Genomic DNA, 19,578 nt, shown 5'->3' with positions numbered 1-19,578 from the left:
TTTGAATATTTTACTTTTAGGCAGTTCCTCATCAGTCAGCCACACACATCCGAGCCGAGCTGAAGCTAACTACAGCCGTGGACAGCACTAGGAGATCTGAAATCTAATCGCATGCATCATACCTCCAGGATATTTTTTTAAATTACATATATAAACACGCCGACAGGCAGCCGCGCTCGCACACACACACATATACATCCACACGTCGGCAGAGCCGCCAGCACCCGCACGGCCGCTGAGCAAACACCTTGTCTCTTCTCGCAGGATATACCCGCTCACACACATCTCTCTTTATCTCCTCCTGGCTTCCCGGAGGATCGTGCCGGCTGTTTTTCATGGAGAAAGTCCAGGGAGAAATGGAGATTGAGAGATGGGAAAGAAGTGAAGAGATTTCAGACGCAGAAAAAAAGGTTATTCAAGAGACATGGAGCAGAGTATATGCAAACTGCGAGGACGTTGGGGTCTCCATACTCATCAGGTATTTAAAAAACAAACAAAAAAAGGAAGCAGCAAAGCCAACTAAATCTCTTTATAGCTGAGAAAGAGGCAGAACAATATATATAACTGAACTGAAATGAATGACAGCGAGTGGGGAGCTGGCTGGGTGTATTCGCTGGCTGGGAGCAGGGAGGGTTTCACAGCACTCCTCTGATTTCCACACCTTTGAGCCGGGTGGCGGCAGCGGGGGGAGCGGGGGGAGCCTTGCCGGGGACTTTGGGGAAAGCAGCTTCCCTCGCAAAGGTCACCTTAGCCTGCGGACAGAGCTGGGGGGACGGCAGAGGGCGGGGGAGAGCGGTGCCGGGCTTGGGTGGGTTGGGGGTATTTTTTTTTTACCCCCCCCCCAGTTAGCTGCGTGCGGATGGCATCAGTACGTAGCAGGCTGGCGGGTGAAATAATGCAAGTTGGGAGCCAAGATAAAACCCAAGCAGGTGTGTCTCCGAGGGCACCATCTGTCCCTCCAGCGGCAGCGTCGGCGGGAAGGAGAGCGCTGAAGTTGGCGGTGGCAGGGGGGTGTGGGGGGCACAGGCAGGAGAGGGGGGCAGTGACAGGGGACAGGGACCCAGCTGCCCTGGGGGTGGGGTGCGGAGCATCGCCCGACGAGGTGGGGCTGTGTGACAGCTCACAAGCCCCGTGTCTGCATCTGAAACCAAAACAGGGGAGATGCTCTTGAGGCAGGGAACAGAGGCAGGTGGCTTTTCTTGTGTTGTCTGGGGGCGCAACCCTTGTCCGGGTACCCCGGGAAAGCACCGAGGGGGAATCCCACAGGCTCCTGCAGACACCGGGAGTTTGGGGTATCAGTGGGGTGCAGCAGCAGCAGGCTGTTTCCCTTATTTAAGAGGGGAGAGGAGGACGGGCAGGGCAAGGAGAGGGGCAGGCAAGATGCCTGCACTGACCTGTTGGCAGACAGCAAAGGTGTTCTCCAGAGAGACAAAGCTCCCACCACCCATCCCGGGGAGCAGCAACTCAGGGCGCCCTGACCAGGCTCCCACCTGGACCCAGCCCCAGGCACCCCAGAGAGGAGACAGGAGACTGGGTTGTGCCCTTCCTGTTTTGTTCCTGCAGCAGGGGACTGTGGGTGCTCAGAGAACCCCTGGGATGGATGCGCTGTTTATTAATAATCATCCAAAAGTTTTCCAAGAGGCTGAGAGCTAACGCCCCGAGCCCGCGGGATCTGCAGAGAGCAGAGGCTCCCTGGACGTGCCGGTGAGCAGAGATGGTTTCCCTCCAGGCTCGCTGCCAGCACTGCAATGGGATTTTCCTAACAAGACCCCTCCGCAGAGAATCCAGAATGACATTTGAGTCCCCTCTCTGCCTCCTCCTCAAACATTTCCTTCTCCCAGAGCCAGCTGATGGCTGAGCCCGTTCCCCCACAGCCCCCCGCTCCGTGCAGCTGACCGGGGCGAGCTGGAGGTGCAGCAGCCCCCGCAGCTGGGGACACCAAACCCACCTGCGCTGGGTTTGAAGCCCACACATGGCAGAGGTCTGCAGAATGCAAAATTCCCCCTTTCCCCATCCGATGAGCTTTGGCACGGGGCTTGGCCAGCAGCCGTGCATGGCCAGCTCCTTGCCCGGCACCCTGGTCATGCCATGGCCCCGTCCGCAAGCGCAGCCGGGTGCCCCCCTGCTCGCGAGCACAGGGAGGGTGGCTGGGTGCCCACGGCTGGCACTGAGGGACTCTTGGCAATGCCATGGGGGATTCACCCAGGGCAACCCACTGCTTTTGGTGTCCCTGTGTGCAGTCATGGGGCTCAGAGCAGGGCTGGGGACTAGGGGTAGTGAGGACCATGTGGTTGAGCTCTGGTCCCGACTCAAACTTTCCCAGTAGAAGTTTCTGGTCTGTTTTTTTTTCCCAGGGAGAGCTGTGGCACCGTGGTGAGGGGTTTCTCCCAGCTGTGCCAACAGGGCAGGACTGAGCTGGCTCCCAGGGTGAACCCTGGCTCCTTGGGAGCCTTTACATGCTCGGCCATGGCGTGTGCCCTGGCACATCCCAGCTAAACCCACCACCGTCTCCTTCAGTCAGAGCTTCGCTGGGATGCTTAAAGTGAGGTCTGGACTTTCAGTGTGTGTCCCCGGGGATGGCAGTGTAATTTAGGAGAGCTGCCAGCCCCTCCAGCAGCACCGGTTGGAGCAGCGCACTCGCCTGCATCCCTGTGCCACAGCTCCAGTGGCCGAGCTGCCCCCCCAGCGGTGAACCCCATCCCCAAAGATGGCTTCGTGCTGCTGCCCCGAGCCCTGCTCCCCCCACGAGCTCAACCCGAGCTCCGCGGGGAAGCGTGTGCCTGGTGAAAGCAGGGCAGCCCTGGCCAGGGTTGGGAGCACCGGCGGCCGCCGCTCTCCCGGCTGCGTTTCCCAGCTGGCATCAGCCGCCGGGAGAAGTGGGTCATGCGTGGAGGCCGCCGGGAGCCCGGGCGGCGCGGGCGGCAGCCGCTTCCCAAGACATGATTCAGCAGCTCCAGAGGTCGGGGCTGGGGAGGGGATGGTGGGCGACCGTCAGTGCGGTGTGAGCTGACCTGCCCAGCTTGCTTTTGGGGGCTGGAGGCCGAGAGCTGCCCCAGCCAGCCGCTGTGCTTTACCGGTACAGGGCTGGTGTTGCTCATTGCCTTGCTAGGGAAACTGAGGCAGAAAGTGATGTGCATAAGGATGGCTGGGGAGAGGGAAGGGGGATGCACGGCCGTGGGCCCCCCTTTGGTGCATCTTCACTGTGCAGACCGGTAAAATCAGGCAGATCTGTTAGCAGGCACATTTCTGTTGGGGTTGCGACAGTTGCCCGTGTCTGGTGGCGGAGGGTCTCTCCATGCTTTCCTGCTCCGTCCCCTCTCCATCCCTTCGGAGCTGCTGAGGGCAGGGAATGATTTTTTCCCCTGTGGGAAGGGTTTGCAGCACCTCTGGACATACAGGGACGAAATGAATCTGGAGCCTGATCCTGTGCCCCGAGGGCAGAGGCAGGGAAGCAGCAATGCCCACACAAAAGGCAGCGATGGGGAGGGCTGCAGCACCGGTATCCCCAGGAACGCAGTCTGGCTCCCTCTGCCCCCCCCTTCAGCCCCTGCCCAGCAGCTTCCTCCTCCACCCCAGCCTTTCCATGCTTTGCAGATGGGGAAACTGAGGCACAGAGCTGGGCATCAGGTTCCCAGCCCTCATGGCTGCTGCTGGTGCTCAAAGCTGTATCAAACCCCTGCGGTCCTGCCAGCAGCATAGAGGGGTCCCTCATCTCGCAGGGCCTCTGTGCTCCCAGGGGACACAAACAAGAATAATGGGGACTTCTGGTTGAGCAGCCACCAGATCATGGGAATCTGCGCTCTGTGGTTAAAACTATGTCGTTAATTGACAATTTCCTCGGTGGGGAGCCTCTCACCGGAGGAAGCACAGTCTCCTCGCCACGCTCATCTTCCTCCTCCAGAGCTCAGGGGCCGCTGCAGGCTCCATCTCGCAGCCTTAACCCTTCGGAGCTGGAGCTGGAGCCTCGACCTGCACGTTTGGGGCCGTGGTATCAGCTGGGTCGCTCCCAAGCAGGCAGCTGGCCAGCACAGCTGGGAGCCCTGGGCTGCAGCTCACCCGTAGCCTCCCTGTGCCCCCAGACTCGTTGCTGTGCCTTGTTTTCCCCATCTGTAATTTAGGAATCAGCCCTTTTTGAAAAACACTCCTCCCTAAAGAGATCACAGCAGGGCCGCCCAGGCGTGTGGGGGGAGCAGGGCAGGTTCAGCAGCTCCAGCACCTGCATTAGCCCTTGCCGTGCGGCACAGGAGCCCTTCGAGTACGCGGCCGTCGCTCCCCAAGCATCCCCCTTTCCCTAATGCCCTCGCAATGGTTTATTGCCAACGCCCCACGCTCCGAGACTGCGCTGGGGGATGCAAGCACCCGGGTGGCTCAGCCCTGCCGCTGCCCACCCTTGGCAGCACGAGGGGCTGAGGGCGCCCAGGCGAGCAGGGGTGAGCAGCAGTGGGGGCTCGGGACCCTCCCTCCTTTGCAGACACCGACTAAGCCCGGGACGCCAGAGCTAAGACCGCAGCCGTCACACGCGTTCGCTCCCACACCCACACACACGTACCGTGGTCACAGATGTGGGACCACAAAACTTTATGGATCCCATCAGGGGATAAAACCCAGGGACAGTTTCTGTTAGCTTCCAGGCAAATCCACACCAAATGTTAATGCCGTGCCAAGCGCAGACAATGCAACCTGCCACAGCCACCACAGGCTGTGCTGCGTCCGTGGGGTTTCTCCATCACTCTTTCCTCCATCTCCACTCCAGACCCATCAGGTTTCCAAATTTCCAAAATCGTTACCTTCTCCATCACTCCTGATGTTCTCTTTCCCTCTCAGGAGGTGTAGGAGGGGAAGCAAAAAGATTGTCAGCGCAGAATCAGACCCCTGGATTTTGACAGCTGCTTAGTCTGAGCTAACACACCTGGATTCAGAGAGTTTGCAAAGAGCTTTGAAATACAAAAGCACTCCTTGGATGCCAGACATTACTGTAAGACTTAGGTTAAAATAGCAAAGAACCTGAATAATGAGTCTGGCAACACAGAAAAACCTTTTTTTTCAGCTGAATCTAAAAAAATGCATTGAATCCACCCAAAAAAATGACATTTAAAGACATTTAAAGAACCCCAAAGCCAACATGTGTTTTGTGGAGGTGTCCATAGGGAAGAGGGTCTGTTCCTGGCTGCTCAAGGGCAAATTTCAGAGCAAAGCAGCTCAGAGAGATCCCCGTGCTGCAGTATCTTGCTTTGAAAAGGGCCCAGTGACAAGACCGAGCTTCTGGGTGGTGATGTCCCTGTCCCATGGCTTGTCACATGCTCGCGAGTCATTGTGGTCAAGCTGCAGAGATGTTTTTCTGGAGACAAGGAGAGCCCGAGAGCAGCAGGACTCTGCTCTGCTGACAAGGACACGCAGGAGCGGTGAAGGGGACGAGTGTGGGTTTAATGAGCTCTGTCCAGAAACAGCCCCTTTGCATACGTCTGCGTTTTCTCTCTGATCACAGCACCTGAACCCAGCCCTTTCGGTGCTTCATGGCCAAGGTGGCTGCATGGGGATCCCTGCGGCACATCCCGCACCAGCCGTGGCCTGGGGGCTGCCAGCAGCTCTCAGGGTGACCCGAGAAGAGCCGTTCCCACATCCCCTGTCCCAGGGAGAGCCTTGAATCGCTTGTGAGCTGTGTGGGCCTAGAAAGATCCCACTTGACACCCCGAGAGCTGCAAGGACATCCCTGGCCAAGGGAAGAAAAGGCACAGGGGGGTCGAACAGTTTCCCTGGATGATTTCCCTGGCTATGGCTGAGGACATGCTGGATGTGTTGATACCAGCCCTGAAAATCCCTCCCCCGGATTTTTAGCAGCCGGCTCCATTAATGAGGCTGCTGCAGCGGAGCGGGGCTGTGCCTCCGAACGCGGCTGGGCGAGCGCCCGTCTGCGGAGTTTCAGCGCTCATTAAAAGCAGGGAAATGTCAGGACAGCCCTCGTCGGGCTGGCAGGCGCTGAGCACGGCCAGGGAACGGGGAGTGCTGGCTGGCTGGCAATCCTGCTGGAGCACAGCGCCGGGGACGAGCGGCCGGTGGAGCCGCTGGTAACGCCGGGGCTGCTGGAAATCGGCACGGGAGCATTGGAGGGGAGAAGTGGTGGCAGATGCCAACAAAAATTGGGTTCCAGATTTTGTTGCATGGATGGCAGGTCCCGGCACAGGGACCTCGTCCTTGTAAATTGGGGGTATCTCCTCTCCACCTGGCCGGGGGTTGTCTTCCACCCCCAAACCCCTCTGCTGTCCCTGGGGGTTGGGGACACGCAGTTGGGCTCCAGCAAGCTCCATCCTCACGGTGCATCTGCCTCGGAGGCAAGAGTCACATTTTACCATCGTTTCCTAACACCCATGGACCCCGTGGAGCTGTGCTGACCCTGCTTGACAGAGCTGTAGGAAGGGTGCCTGGGTGGGGGGAGATGCTGGTGGGGGGGTGGAGGGGGCTGACACAGCCATCCCTGTCCCTGGGAGCTGCTTGCATCCAGCGGGCAGGGATGCAGGCAGGGACAGCGGTTTGGCAGTGGAGAGGGGCAGGGACACACTTGTGGAGGATGAGAATGATGCTGTGGATGAAGGCACTGAGCAAAGGGGATTACAAGTGCCGTAGGAAACCAGAGGCACGTGGGAAAGCCGCTTTGACACTGTTAATTCATTTATCTGATGAAAGCTGTCCTTACCCCTAGCCTAAAGGTTCTTCTCCTCAGCCAAGAGGCTTTAGGCTGAATCCACATACATGGTAGGGGGAGACAGCAATGAGGACTTGGAGGTGTGAGTTGTGCACACACGAGTGAGCAGGACATGCTCCCGGGGGTTGCTAGCTCAAGTCCAAATGTATTTGGCTGCATCTTTGCTTCTGGGTCCTCTCCCAGCCCCACTGGGGTGTCCTGGTCCCTCTGCCCTGGGGCTCTGCACTACCTGGGGTGTTACGGCCCCCGAGCTCGTCTTGTGCTGGAATCTGCTCCTGAGGCTTTGCAGTGGGACGTGGGCTTCACCTGGAGGAAGGCCAGCTACACCTCTTCTCCCTCAGCTGTAGCAGAAGTTGAATATAGCATCAGTGTGGGGACTGGGGGCTTGGCCCTTTGCCCTCCAGCCCTCCTGCACCAGAGCTGGAGGTGCTGCCCACCACCACCTCCACCAGTCCGTGAGCCCTCGGAGAGAGGACACGGGCAGAGCTGTGCTGTGGGAGCAAGCAGGCACCATCTTCTGCTTACTCCAATTAGATTTGCCTTTTTCTGTCTTGCTGGGTGGTGGCATTGACATGGCTGAGACCTTTTTCACCTTGGGCTGGGAGCTGTAAACACAGGCAGCACTCAGCACCCCTGCCCCAGCCCGAAAATAGGACAATAGACTACAGGTGGCTGCGGGGAGCAGGGGGAACGTGCAGGCGAAGCGGTGAGACAGCCCTCGGCATAATAAATAGCAGCACCACACACCACCTGCCTACCCATTATCAGCTGCTTTGTAGGCACCCGAGCAGAAAGGAGTTGGAAGGAGAGGTTTGCAAAGGGACACGGAGAGACTCCAGGCTGCGTTAGAGAGAGTTTCTCCCACGTAGAGGGATGAGGCAAGAGAAAACATGAATGCATTGGTAGGAAAATCTAGCAAAAGTCTACAAGTGCTGCCTGGGGGTTCAGCTGAAGCCTCCCAGCAGCTTTGAGGGCTCGCTAGCATTTTTGCCCTGAAGTTTGCAAACAGGGTAAGTGAGGCATCAAGGGTTTAGGTGCTCAGGGGGATCAAACAAGCAGCTTCCTTCCTCCTTCCAGCTGGGAAAGGAAGGGGATGGCTGGACGTGAAGAATTCTCTGTGTGCGGTTTGCTCTGCGGGGTCCGGGGAGAGGGGGGGAGACTGGGAAGATGGGAGGATGGGAGGAGAAGCAGCATCTCTTCCTGAACAGAAAACCCAGGAAACAAGTTCCCAGTGACTGCAGTGGTTTTGCACCTTAATTATTTCCTTTGGCTCTGCTACTGGGAACGGTTGTGTCCTTAAAGCTGTTAAAATGGCAAAAGAGAGAGGAAAAGTAATCCTGACATCCTGTCCGTTGGGTCCAGATGTAGCTCACAGAGTACAAATTAGTGCGTGCAGAATGGAATCGCTTAAAAAGAAATTTAATGAGATCGGTATGCAGGCATCTGGTTTCTATCAATCATCATTTTGTGTGATATGCAATGGTAAGTATCATCTTTTTAATGACTCCGAGGAAGAAGGAGCCCAAAACACACGCACACATAATGAGCCAACAAAATTCCAGAGCCTGAGAGGTTTGAACTCTCAAAAAATCTTCTGTAGATGGAAAAACCCCAACTGACACCTCTTCTAATTCGCTATTGTTTGACTTATTTTATTTCTTCCTCTTTTTTTTCTCCTTTCCTCTGGTTATATTTAACCTTTGTGTTAAATTAATCTTCTCTGTTTATTAACAACTACCACTGAGCGAGCCTCCTTCCCTCTTAGTTCGACAACTCAAATATTTGCTCCAGGCCAGAAGTTCTTGCCGCAGGCGCCTGACTTTCTCCAGCCCTGCAGAGAAGCACTGGCCAAGGAGAGATGGCTGCAGGTCTCTGGCCAGCCACGGGTTTGCTTTTGGACTTGAAGCAAAGATGGTTTGGGCTCCCCAGTTTCAGTTCTCCATCGCTGAAGGAGAGCAGACAGCACACGGGGTTGAGCACGAGCCGGGGGTTTGCTGGTTTTACAACCCTTGAGCACCACTGCCGTCCCTCATGCAGGTCCCTTAGGAAAGGTGCTGGGCTCAGCTCCACGGGGGCATCACCTTGAGGGTCTGCGAAGTGGGGAAAGGTTGGAAACCAAATCTCTGGGTCCTTCACTAGCCTGGTCTCACCCAAGTTGGGAACTTTTTGGGGTTTAATTAATCTTTGCTCCTGGTGTAGGTGGTCAAAGGCAGCAGGGAGGTGGAGGTGATGCTGTGGGAGAGGCACAAAGCTCCTGCTCCTGAGGGGCATCGGCTCCAGCAGCTCCTTTCAGTCCTTCTCTTGGGGGATGCTGCAATCCCTGGTGATGTGGAGTTGGTCCCCCTTCTGCTGAAAGAGCCTGGCTCAGACGAGGATTTTTTCTCAGCTATTCCCTGGGTCTTCACAACACCATGCCCTTGAGCTGAAGATCAAATGGGGCTTTTCAGGGAACTTCTGATGGTTTGGGATTCAGAGGGTTAGGCACACACTGACCAGCTGGCAGCCTCCATCCCCTGCATCGGGGTAGACTGTGGGCAGCAGGTCCCACTTCCAGCAGCACCCTCTGCTCCCAGCACCCAGGGGGATGCCTTCCAGAGCCGGACAGTGAGGGGGGAAAAGACCCGCTGGCAGGGATGGCAAAACCCTTAGCTCGGACTGGTGTCTGCTGTCCATAGCTGGAGGGCATTGATCTCAAGGGCCGGCTTGCACAGAGGTGGGGAGGAACAGGGCTGGGGGGGCAGGGGGAGAAGGATGCTGGGGCTGGATAGAAAAAATGGTTCCATTAAAACAGAGAGGAACATTTGTCTTTCTGTTGGGAGATGCTCAGGGCAGAAGTCTTGAATCCTGGGAACGGTGCTGTCAGCCAGCTCTGTCCCCCAGCCAGGTGACCGGTGTCTATCCCCAACCACCTCTCTGACAGCTCTGAGCTGAAGGGTACGGACTGAGTATCTCTGTGGCAAGAGGAGCTGGAGACAGCCAGGCCTGGGAATGATTCCTCCCGACAGGGACCAGATGTGTCAGAAGGAGCTTTGCTGGGGAGGAGGCTGCACAATAACAAGAGGAGTTTTGTCACAGGTCCCCTCTGGGTTTTAAAAGCAACACCTTGTCTCCCCCTTCCACCTTCCTTCCTCCCCCACCCTTTCTGCCACACACTCTTCACACCTCCAAAACCTATTTTGGGCCGTCTGATGAATCCCAGATGCCTCGGGGAAGCAACAGAAGCGGTGGTGCACTCCAGGCACTGCTTCATGCCGCTTCCTTGGCAATGCCCCCAAGCTTTCACAAGCCAAGGGAGCGGGGGAAGGAAGGGAGAGGGGAAAAGGAGGATAAAGAAGTGGTAAATGAGCCTGGTCCTCAATATTGTGAATATTCATGGAGTGGTGAGGAGGGAAGAAGATCCCACCTGGTCGTGGAGGGAGGTAGTGATGGTTGGGAAAAAGGGTGGGATGGGTTCACATGGTTTGGGATGGTGCTTGGGGAGGGGGTTACGGCAGCCTGGGAGTGGGGAGGAGGCAGTCTGTCTGGGGCCAGGGACGATGGGGGACAGCCCTGGGAGCAGCCTGCCACCTCCTGAACGTCCTTCACTGGTCCAGGCAAAGGGGCGCCAGGAGAAGGCAGGGAGAACCTCGTCAAAGGGAGGGAGCCCAGTGAAAGGGGAGAACGAACACTGACATGGTTCTGTCCATGTAAATCAGGTGGAAAGGGATGATTCATGCAACTCCAGTGTCATCCCTGGCTGCTGAGAACCACCGGCTGCAATGCTGGCATTGGTGGTCCCACCCCTGCACCCTGTCACCTTATGCCCTTCAAATCCACCCCCCCCACACCTCCCCCAGCCCTCCAGCTCCCTGGGGAGCTCATCACATCAGCTGCAACCACAACTTCATTTGCTTCAGCTGCATTTCACTGGGGTTGATTTAATCCAGTAGAAAAGAGGGGCCCCAGCACCTCCAAGAGGCTGGCTGGATGTTTGGGGTATCCTTGTGTTGGGGGAAATGGCTCCTGGCACAGATGAGCAGTGATGTGAGCTCAGGGCTGAGATCTTGCTGGAGGCTGGTGGGGCTGATCTGTGAAAGATGGGGGTATCCCGGGCAGGGGGAGACTATTTTGGGTGGCAATGCAGGAATAAAGCCCATGAGGCCTAGAAGCTGCTGTGGGACTGGGGAAGAGAAGCAGGGAGAGGCTGACTGGGATAAAAAGAGGTTTTCATGCTCATCTCCAGCTCTCTGAGACAGGACGTGAGATTTTGATGTATGTGGGTATGTACACAGCATCTGGCACACCTGGGTGCAGTTTCTGGGTATTAAGAACTCAGTCTTGCCTTTGCTTTGTAGATGAATATCCAGCTGTGATGCCCTTGTAGCAGCCAGGGGAGGCTGGGGAGAAAGGCATTAACCTGCTGATTTTGAGGCAGCTGAATGCCACAGCTCCTGGGGAATTCAATGAGAAAACCAGTCGTGGCTGTGTTAGATGCAAGGGGGTGCTTCCAGCATCTCCACCACTCCGTGCTTTGCTTTAACCTCTCAGCCTGTTCTCGCCCTGCTGATGGTATTTCATGTCTATTATTTCTTGAAGGTTTTTTGTCAACTTTCCCTCGGCCAAGCAGTACTTCAGCCAGTTCAAGCACATGGACGACCCGTTGGAGATGGAGAGGAGCTTGCAACTGCGTAAGCATGCTCGGCGGGTCATGGGTGCCATTAACACTGTGGTGGAGAACCTCAATGACTCCGAAAAGGTTTCCTCTGTTCTGGCCCTGGTGGGCAAGGCCCATGCCCTCAAGCACAAAGTGGAGCCCATCTACTTTAAGGTAAAGGATAGGAGCAAAAAACAAAATATCTGGGATGCTTTAGAAATTAGGCAGAGGGCAGGAGAGAGGGAGCTGTGCTGGTGCTGCCTGTCCTCTCCCAGATGAGGTTGGCTGGTCGTGGGGGTCACTCGCCCTGTGGCCGCAGTGTCCCCCTGTGATGCCACCCCATTCCCAAACACAGCTGACGTGGGAGCAGCAAGTACCTTACCCAGGGAACCCCACCTGCCTGCAGCCCCTTCAGCATGGTTGTGGCTATATGTCCTTTCTTCTAGAAATCAAGCATGGTAGAAGGGACTAAATAATTTGAGGTGCTTAAATTCAGGAGATGCTTGAACGTGCAAGCAGCATGGCACTGTGCCTGGGTCTCGGCCTCCCCCCTGCCTGGGCAGGCTGGTTTGCCAGCCCTGTCTCATCCCTGGGGTGTCACAGACCTCCTGAACATCCGTCTGTCCCACAGAGGGTTGTCATTCCCAGAACTCAGCGATAGGATTGAATTGTTTTTGTAGGAAAAAGCTAAATTTGCGGTAAGCTGCTCCCTGGAGAGTTAGTAACCCTTCGCTGTCTGCCTCCTTCCAGAAACTCACTGGTGTCATGCTGGAGGTCATTGCTGAAGAATATGCCAACGATTTCACCCCGGAGGCGCACGGTGCCTGGACCAAGATGAGGACCCTCATCTACACCCACGTGACGGCGGCGTACAAGGAGGTGGGCTGGGCGCAGTACCCCACTGCCACCCTGTGAGCGGCCAGCGGGGCCAGGCGAGGGGCAGGGAGGGCTTCGCTCACCCCAGGACTTCACTCTGGTCTCTTCTCAAGATCTTCGCTCAGTCTGGGGAGCCCGGTAGGGTCAGCTCCGTTAGCTGCCAAGTCACAATTTGATCTCCATGGGGTTTAAAAACAAACTAAATAAGCCAAAAAAATAGAACCACAAAGGGTGTGGGTGGGTTGGGGTGAAGCAGTTGTAGGGGACGCTGGAAGGGGATGCAGAGTGTGAGGGGAGAGCATTGGGTCCATCTTGCTGTCCTGGCCTGTCCATCACCACCTCCCAAGCCCTGCACCTCGTTTGCGCCATCTCAAAGTCCCTTGCACAAGCTCTGCTGGGCAGCAGTGACGTGCAGCCCCGTCCGCTGATGACCAACATGACCCTTGTTTCCCATGCAAAGCCCCCGGGTAAACCTGGCTCCTTGCTTTTGGGGGTGCAACGCTTATATGGACCGCCGGCTGCCTGGCTGGCACTGAAAACACTTTGCTTGGCACTTTCTCTACTCCCCTGGCAGGGTGGCAGGGCTGACGGCTGCAGTCGGAGCCACTCTCACCTGCCCCTCACCCTGCACCGTGGGCTGGCAGCAGCCCTCGCCTCCCCCATCACCCCCGGTCCCCCTCCTTGGCTGGCTGTTGGAAACCCTCCTGGGGGGCTGAGGGGAGCGAGGGGGTGGGAGAGATGTGCTCCCTCAGCGCGAGAGAGTGGGGAAGGAGGGGGATGCCTTTGGGCTGCCTCCCCTTGCGGCTCAGAGCACAGCGTGTAGGTGGGATCCCTGTGCAGGGTGCTGGTGAGCCCACCCGCCTCCCCTCAGCTCCCGTGGGCAGCAGGGTGTGCTGAGGATGGGCTGGGGTGGCACACGTTGTGCCATTGCCCTGGGAGCTGGCGTGCGTCCGTCTGTCTGTCCGGCAGCCAGCAGCAGGGCAGTGCAGGGATGTGGGGCCAGGGCAGATCTGCCCCGCTCGGTGAGAAGAGGGGCTCAGGCTGTGATCAGGAGGTGGAAGGATGAAGTGGACGTAGCAGAGGGATTCCTGGGTGTGAAGAAAGGTCCCTGCTCTGTTAAAATTAATAAATAACTTGTTATATAGAGCATATTCCTGCCCTCTTGGTGAAACTGGGTTCCTTCAAATAAAGTGCCTGGTAGAAATCAACCCACGCAGGAGCTGTGTCCCTCCTCAGGAGCTGGCAGTGCTCCCACCCGTGCCTGGCAAAGGGCCCCCCACAGCCCCCCTCAAAACGAGAGATGGCTGCAGGGCTCGCAGCACTTGTCCTGCCTTCAGCACCGACTCCTCCTGAAGCTGTGGGCAAGTCTGCTTGGCTTCTGCCTTGGTTTCCCCTTCGGTTACAAAAAAGGGAGGAGGAGCAGCCCCATTGCCTCCTGCACACACGTGCTTGGATTTATAAGATCCTCCGGGGACTGACTGGCAAAGGATCGGGGATGAAGCATCAGGTGTTCTAGGAAGGTTTGCTATCCTTGTCACCCAGTAGTTCCCAAAATGTCTCTGTTATTTTTAGAGCTCTATCATTAAGGGCAATGTTACCTATTGAAGTGGGACGGGGAGTTCCCTTCTGAGGTTTCCTCTGGCCTCACTCCACTACTGCCCTGGAGAGCTGGCAGCTTTCCAGGAAAGACCAGCTCCTGTCCTGGCTGTTGGCTTGGGATCCCCACAGCCACCTTGGGGACATCCCCCACCAGCCCGCCGTGGGGACACTGCTGGAGGGGGCAGCAGCAACTCTCCCAGGGGCTGACCTCCCTCCCGGAGCAGCCAGCCAGAAACTCCTGCTTTGCTCACCTGCAGCCAGTTCATCTGTGTTTTTAATAATCCCCAGGGAATAGCTTGTTTTGCCTGTTTCTGGTATTTTGCTTCCGTGCCAAGGGGGGGTCCTCTTCCCCCCAGCCCTGGCACTGCCGGGGGAGTGGCCAGCACTGTGTGCCCACTCCCAGAAAAGCTCTCATGGGGATTTCTCCTTTCCTCCGCTGGCTGTAACAGCAGGTTTCTGCTCGGGATCTGTGGGACCCTGTACAGAGGGGCAAATGCCCAGCCCTGCCCCTTCCATCACTTGTGTCAAGGTGGTGGCACAGCCCCTGGCTGGGCAGCAACCCCAGGGACTGCTGCTCAGAGCAGCAGGGGAGGTGTTCTTTGGGGAAAATGTCTTCTCCGCTTCCTCTGGGCTCACTTAGGTGCAGCCGGGACTTTGTGCCATCACCCTGTGCCCTGGCTCTGGGCAAAGGGAATTTGGGGAGGGCTCTAAACCTCTTGACTGCATTCCCCAGCACTCCCTCGCCTTCCTGCAGAGCCCTGGGACCAGGGTAACTCCAAAAATATCCCCACAACTCCACTAATGTCACTACAGCCATTCGCTCTGGCCTTGCAGTTCTTTCCTCCCTGTGTCCCACGGTAAAACAGGTGGAGAGGAGCGATGGAGCCAGGAGCGATGGCATGTCCTGGGCAGACACAGAGGGTTGGGTGGAAATAACCACTTGGGGCATGGCTGTCCTTGGCGTGGCAGCGTGCAAGGTCAAGGGGTTTATAAAGGAAGGGACAGGCACAGGGTGACAAGTGATGCTGCTTCGCTGATAGGGTGGCTGTCGTTCAGAGTCAGCACCCCTGAAATTCAGTCCGCCAGCCCGCACCCGTGAAGGCGCCAGCAGCTGATGCCTCCGGCTCACGTCCAAATGTCAAAGCAGCTGCTTGTCCTTTGCACGGTTGGCAGAGGCGCCCTTCAAATGGCAGCTGCTGGCCATGGTCAGGATTAGGCCTGTGCAGATGGGAAAAGACCTGTTCAGTCATTGACTTTGCTCCAGTGCAAGACTGGAGAGCGATTGCTTGGAGCAAAGACTCTTAGATGTTTTTCTGGGTGCATCACGGGACTCTCATGAGCACAACTTCACTGATTTCTGCCAAAACCTCGGGGCCAGCAGCGCATTTTTTTAATGAGTTCATGTACTCCCCATGCTCTGCGGATGCTGAGCCAGGGATGGTTCCGTACAGGGATGTTTCATCTTCAGACAAAGTTCACACATTAACCTTTGAGGTTAATGTTCTCCAGGTGGGAATTTTATTTTTGCAGTGCAAACCGTTCCTCTCCCTTCCCACAACTAAAATTGGGCTCAGTCATGGTCAGCAGGAAAAGCAATTTTTGGGGTGGCTGGAAAGTTCTCATGTTTGTGCCCAACCCACCCGAGTGCCTTGGCTTTGGGGGAGCAGCAGTGAGGTCCCCCCCCACCTCACCTTTGAATTGGCCTTGGTTTCTTTTTTTGGCCTTGGTTTCTTTTTCTTCTTTTTTTTTTCATCCCTACAAAAAACTGACCCATGACCTTGTGCATCCACGCGTGTGTGTGCTTGGCTTGAGTTTTTTTCCAGGCACATTTTTCTAAAGCAAATCCAGATGCGTGCAGCTGCTGTCCCTTGAGGAGCCCCCCCATCAGCCAAATTGCAGTCCAGTCAAGTATATGCAAACAAAAACATGTTTATTTTTACCAGCTCTGTAGGAAGTAAAATGAAGCAGGGAGGGCGGCCGGAGCAGAGCTTGCAAGGGGAAGAGACAGAGATAAAGCAAACACCCCCTCTTCGCCACCCGCAGCAGAGGAGGCATTGCTTAAATCAGGGAAAATTCTCATCTGGGGAGAGATGAAAATGAACAGAAAAAGGAAAAAATACCATTCTGGAATGACAGGGCTGATAAATGCTGTGCAGAAGAGCAGAAAGGGAGGCCGGGTCCTGGCTCTGAGTGTGGCTCTCCGGCACACACGCATGCACACGCCTGCACAGCTGCTCCCTCTTACCACCAGCCCCATTGCCCCCCCTGAACCCACCGCAGCCGGCTGGGGAACCCCTTATTCCCCCCTTCCCTTCAGGCCCTGCTCACTGAGGCTTCACATTTCCCCTCCTGGTGTGCTTGGGCTGAGATAAGGGCACTGCCCAGCCACGCTTTGGGCTTGGCTTTGCCCTCCTTGGTGTTGGGAGGTAGGGACTGACTTGTAAAGTTGTCCCCCCAAAGTTCATGGGCAAGAAGCTGGGGGTTCAGGGCATGGCACCAGCACATGCTGGGGACCAGCTGGTCTCTCCCCTGCCTTGGGGGGACCCCCATGTCCCCCAGCCCCGTTCGCCTTCCCAGGGATGCTGCCAGACTGCTCCTGCTCACTCTGCTCCTCTCCAATGCCCGTGCCGTTGTGGCTGCCCCACACAGGCCAGCTGAGCTCAGCTCAGAGCTGCCACCTCTGTAACCAGGGCAGGATGCGGCCCCTGGTTCAGCCAGTGCCTCTGCATTAGCATCAGGGCTGGGCTTGGACCCGCGACCCGGGTGGCAAAGTCTGTGCTCCCTGCCAGCAGCAGATGAATGCCAAGTGTGTGTGTGTGGGATGTCCCTGAGTCCCCCCCGAGCACCTCATCCTGGCTTTCTTTGGGGATACCTGCTCATATTAACCAGCTTGGCCCCCCCCCACCCCAAGTTCAACGCTGCGTTTGATCAGAGGGAGCTCAGTGCTGTAGGGAATGGGAAGTGTTGGGTTGGGACACAGGTCCCGTCCACCCTGTCCCCCCCTCCCTATGGCCAACACCCATGGCAGGTATAGCTCCATCCGCACCCAGCCAGCTAGAGAGACACCCCAACGCCACCAGGGCCCAACGGACAAGGAGCCCTTAAAGACCTTGTGCCACCACCCTTGTCTTCTCTTATGGCAAGACAAATCCCCGAGGCAGCCGAGCCGCAGGCTCTCCCGGGAGAATCCTCTTATGTCTCTGCCACTTTGCTCCAGTTTGCCCCAGTAAAGGGGATCCCAGTGTCTCCCCACTCTCTGGGGAGGTGCCCAGCGACTTCAGTGGGGACCAGATTTCGGCTGGCTGGACTCTGGTGCCAGAGCTCAGCTGTCCCTGCCCCTTGCCGTGGGGAAGCCGCCCTGGTGCACTGATGTCAGGACTGCTCGGGGCCAGCACCAGCGATGCCAGGCAGATGGGTGGAAGGGAAACCCATGAGCTAACCTTGGACCAACTTACAGAAAGGGAGGGATAAAACTACCCGCCTGGGTCTGACCTGTTTAACAGACTGCGACGCTAATTATTTTCCGTAGCTGAAGTTGTCTCTAATTGTTAGTATGTCTTAACCAGTCCCACCGTGACCCACAGACATGATCCGGCGTGGTCTGATGTAACTCCGTGTCTTTCCTGTTACTGCTGCAGATACTGTTCATGTACGTGTTTCTCGGCGCTTCCGTGCTGGTTTTATACATGCCGTTTCGTGTATGATGGGTGTAACTTGTTTTTCTTTTTGTAGGTTTTTAGTATGTTTGTAACCAGACAGAATGGTGTTATTAAACAAAAAATTGTATCTTCAGTGGATAAATCAATCAAACCCCTCCAGCTTGTCTTGGTTTCTTTCTGGTGGGGTGGCTACGAGGTGGGGGATGTCAGGGGATGCAGGGGGCTGCCTCAGGGCCAGACAGGTCTGTGGGTTCCTACTCACTCTGGGGCACCAGTGAGGGACCTTTGCGGCTGGAAAGCAGCAGCAAAGGGAGGGTACGTGCTCTTCACTGCCCGTCTACACCAAGGGTAGTAGAGGTGGTGGAGGCATCTTACTAGTGGGCTCAGGTGAGAAGGGGAAGGTCTGCTCCTCCTCCAGGCTCTTTGCTTGGCTTCCAGGTACGTTGTGCAAACCTTCAGGGGCTCTCCCTGAATCAGGAGCTGTTCCTGTGCCTTCGCCAGCCCGGTCGGCCTAAAATGCATGCAGGGAGGATGAGCTGCACAGGACCAGCCAGGGACTTTCCCTAACAGATGCCCTAAGCCTGATGCACAGCCTCCATGACGTGTGAACCCAGGCAGACACTGAGACGAAATGTCCTCTCTGCTGCGGGAGGTGCAGGGCAGAGCTGGATGTGAAACCTGAAGTGGTGATGGCTGCAAGATGCAGCAACCACGACCACCAAGGACTGTGAGATAGTTCCCAGCCTTTAAAAATAACAAACAGCTCCCTGAGCAGCAGAAGCCAAGTTTTCCATGGCTCTGTCCCACGCGGCTCCTCCTGTGCCTCTCGCTGCGGCTGAATCACGTTGCAGTGGGATGGGTCCCAGCACGGTTGGGTCACGTTGTGGTTTCCCTCCATGGGTCTTTCCTCTTTTGCAAAACAGGCCTCTGATGTATTTGAGACCTTCTGTCAAATCTGGTTGACACTGGCCAACCTTTCCAAAGTTGTGGCAGAGGATGGATGGACAGTCAGAACTGTGTTATGGTCCCATAAGCCCCATTTCTGTGGGATGCAAAGCTTGGAAAAGAAATCTGAGCATTCCTTTTTATTGTGCTCCTCTCTATGGATGCCAAGTACGTCAGCACAACTCAGAACGGGCTTTCAGGGAAGGGAAAGATCATCCCATCGGTGTGGTAGCAACCACCAGCACCTGGCCGCAAGCAATTTTAAGGGGATCAATCCCAGTTTAGGACCCCAGTCGGAGGCTGGGGGGTCTGAGAGGGAGGAGGGCAGAGAATGGTGCCTTGAAGGATGCCCAGGGTCTTGGGGAGCCTGATGCTGGCTTGTCTCCTCTTGAGCTGAGGGCAACAATGATGTTCCTCAGCTCTTGCATGGGCAGGCACTGGAGATGGTCTGGGATCCCCAAGCTACAGGGACTGGGGTGGCCATGCAAGGGGAGACTACCTCTTCCCCTACAGCTTAGCCCAACTGGCCATGGCCATGGAGAAGAGAACCAAAGACCAACCCATGTGGGGAGGGGAATAAATGCCTGGTTCAATCTGTCTTCTCCCACTGCACCATTCTTTGGGGGGAAAACCACTTGGTGCTGCTAATGCGATTAATAAGCTGTCCTCAGAGTCTCTGCCACATCCTGTATACGCTTCCAGGCGGAAGCAAACGGTCAGCAAAGCCCGCACGCTGCTATGCTCCAGATGGGAAACATTGGCTTGGAAACCACGAGCAAAATGACTGGCCAGCTCAGGAGGTTGTGGTGGGGACCTGAAGCTCTTAGACCTTTGCATGCTGGGCTGAGACTAGCCAGAACCAGCGGTGGCCGGAGGGCGCTGACCCAAGGCTGTTTTTTCTAATGGCTTGTTGAAAAGGAGACGGGAATTTCATCATTACCCTGCAGAGAGAAAATATGTACACAGCCCTTCACTTTGTACTAATATTTACCCCCAGATCCCATCACTTTGGGGTGGCTGTGACGGTCGCGCCGTGACCCGGACCCCACGGCCACGCCAGTCCTCTGCAAGTGCTGCTTGGAAAGGAGACGGGGTGGGAGGATGAGGCTCGTGGCGCACTGGAAAACTGGCCCAGGCACCCGGGTGATGGGCTCACACCCTCCTGC

At 56.4% G+C, this 19,578-nt stretch overlaps 1 protein-coding gene across 1 annotated transcript; it reads left to right on the top strand.

Moving 5' to 3' along the window:
- Window positions 1–17,626, top strand: CYGB (cytoglobin). The gene is made up of 3 exons (XM_074889204.1): window positions 1–478; window positions 11,276–11,507; window positions 12,084–17,626. The coding sequence occupies exons 1-3, from the start codon at window positions 336–338 to the stop codon at window positions 12,246–12,248; spliced, it is 540 nt and encodes a 179-aa protein (XP_074745305.1). The 5' UTR covers window positions 1–335; the 3' UTR covers window positions 12,249–17,626.
- The last annotated feature ends 1,952 nt before the right edge of the window (window positions 17,627–19,578 follow it).

Source organism: Strix uralensis, chromosome 19, assembly GCF_047716275.1.
Source record: "Strix uralensis isolate ZFMK-TIS-50842 chromosome 19, bStrUra1, whole genome shotgun sequence".
NCBI lineage: Eukaryota > Metazoa > Chordata > Aves > Strigiformes > Strigidae > Strix > Strix uralensis.
The sequence above is the reverse complement of the archived record's forward strand: the minus strand, read 5'-3'. Positions and strand labels throughout refer to the sequence as shown.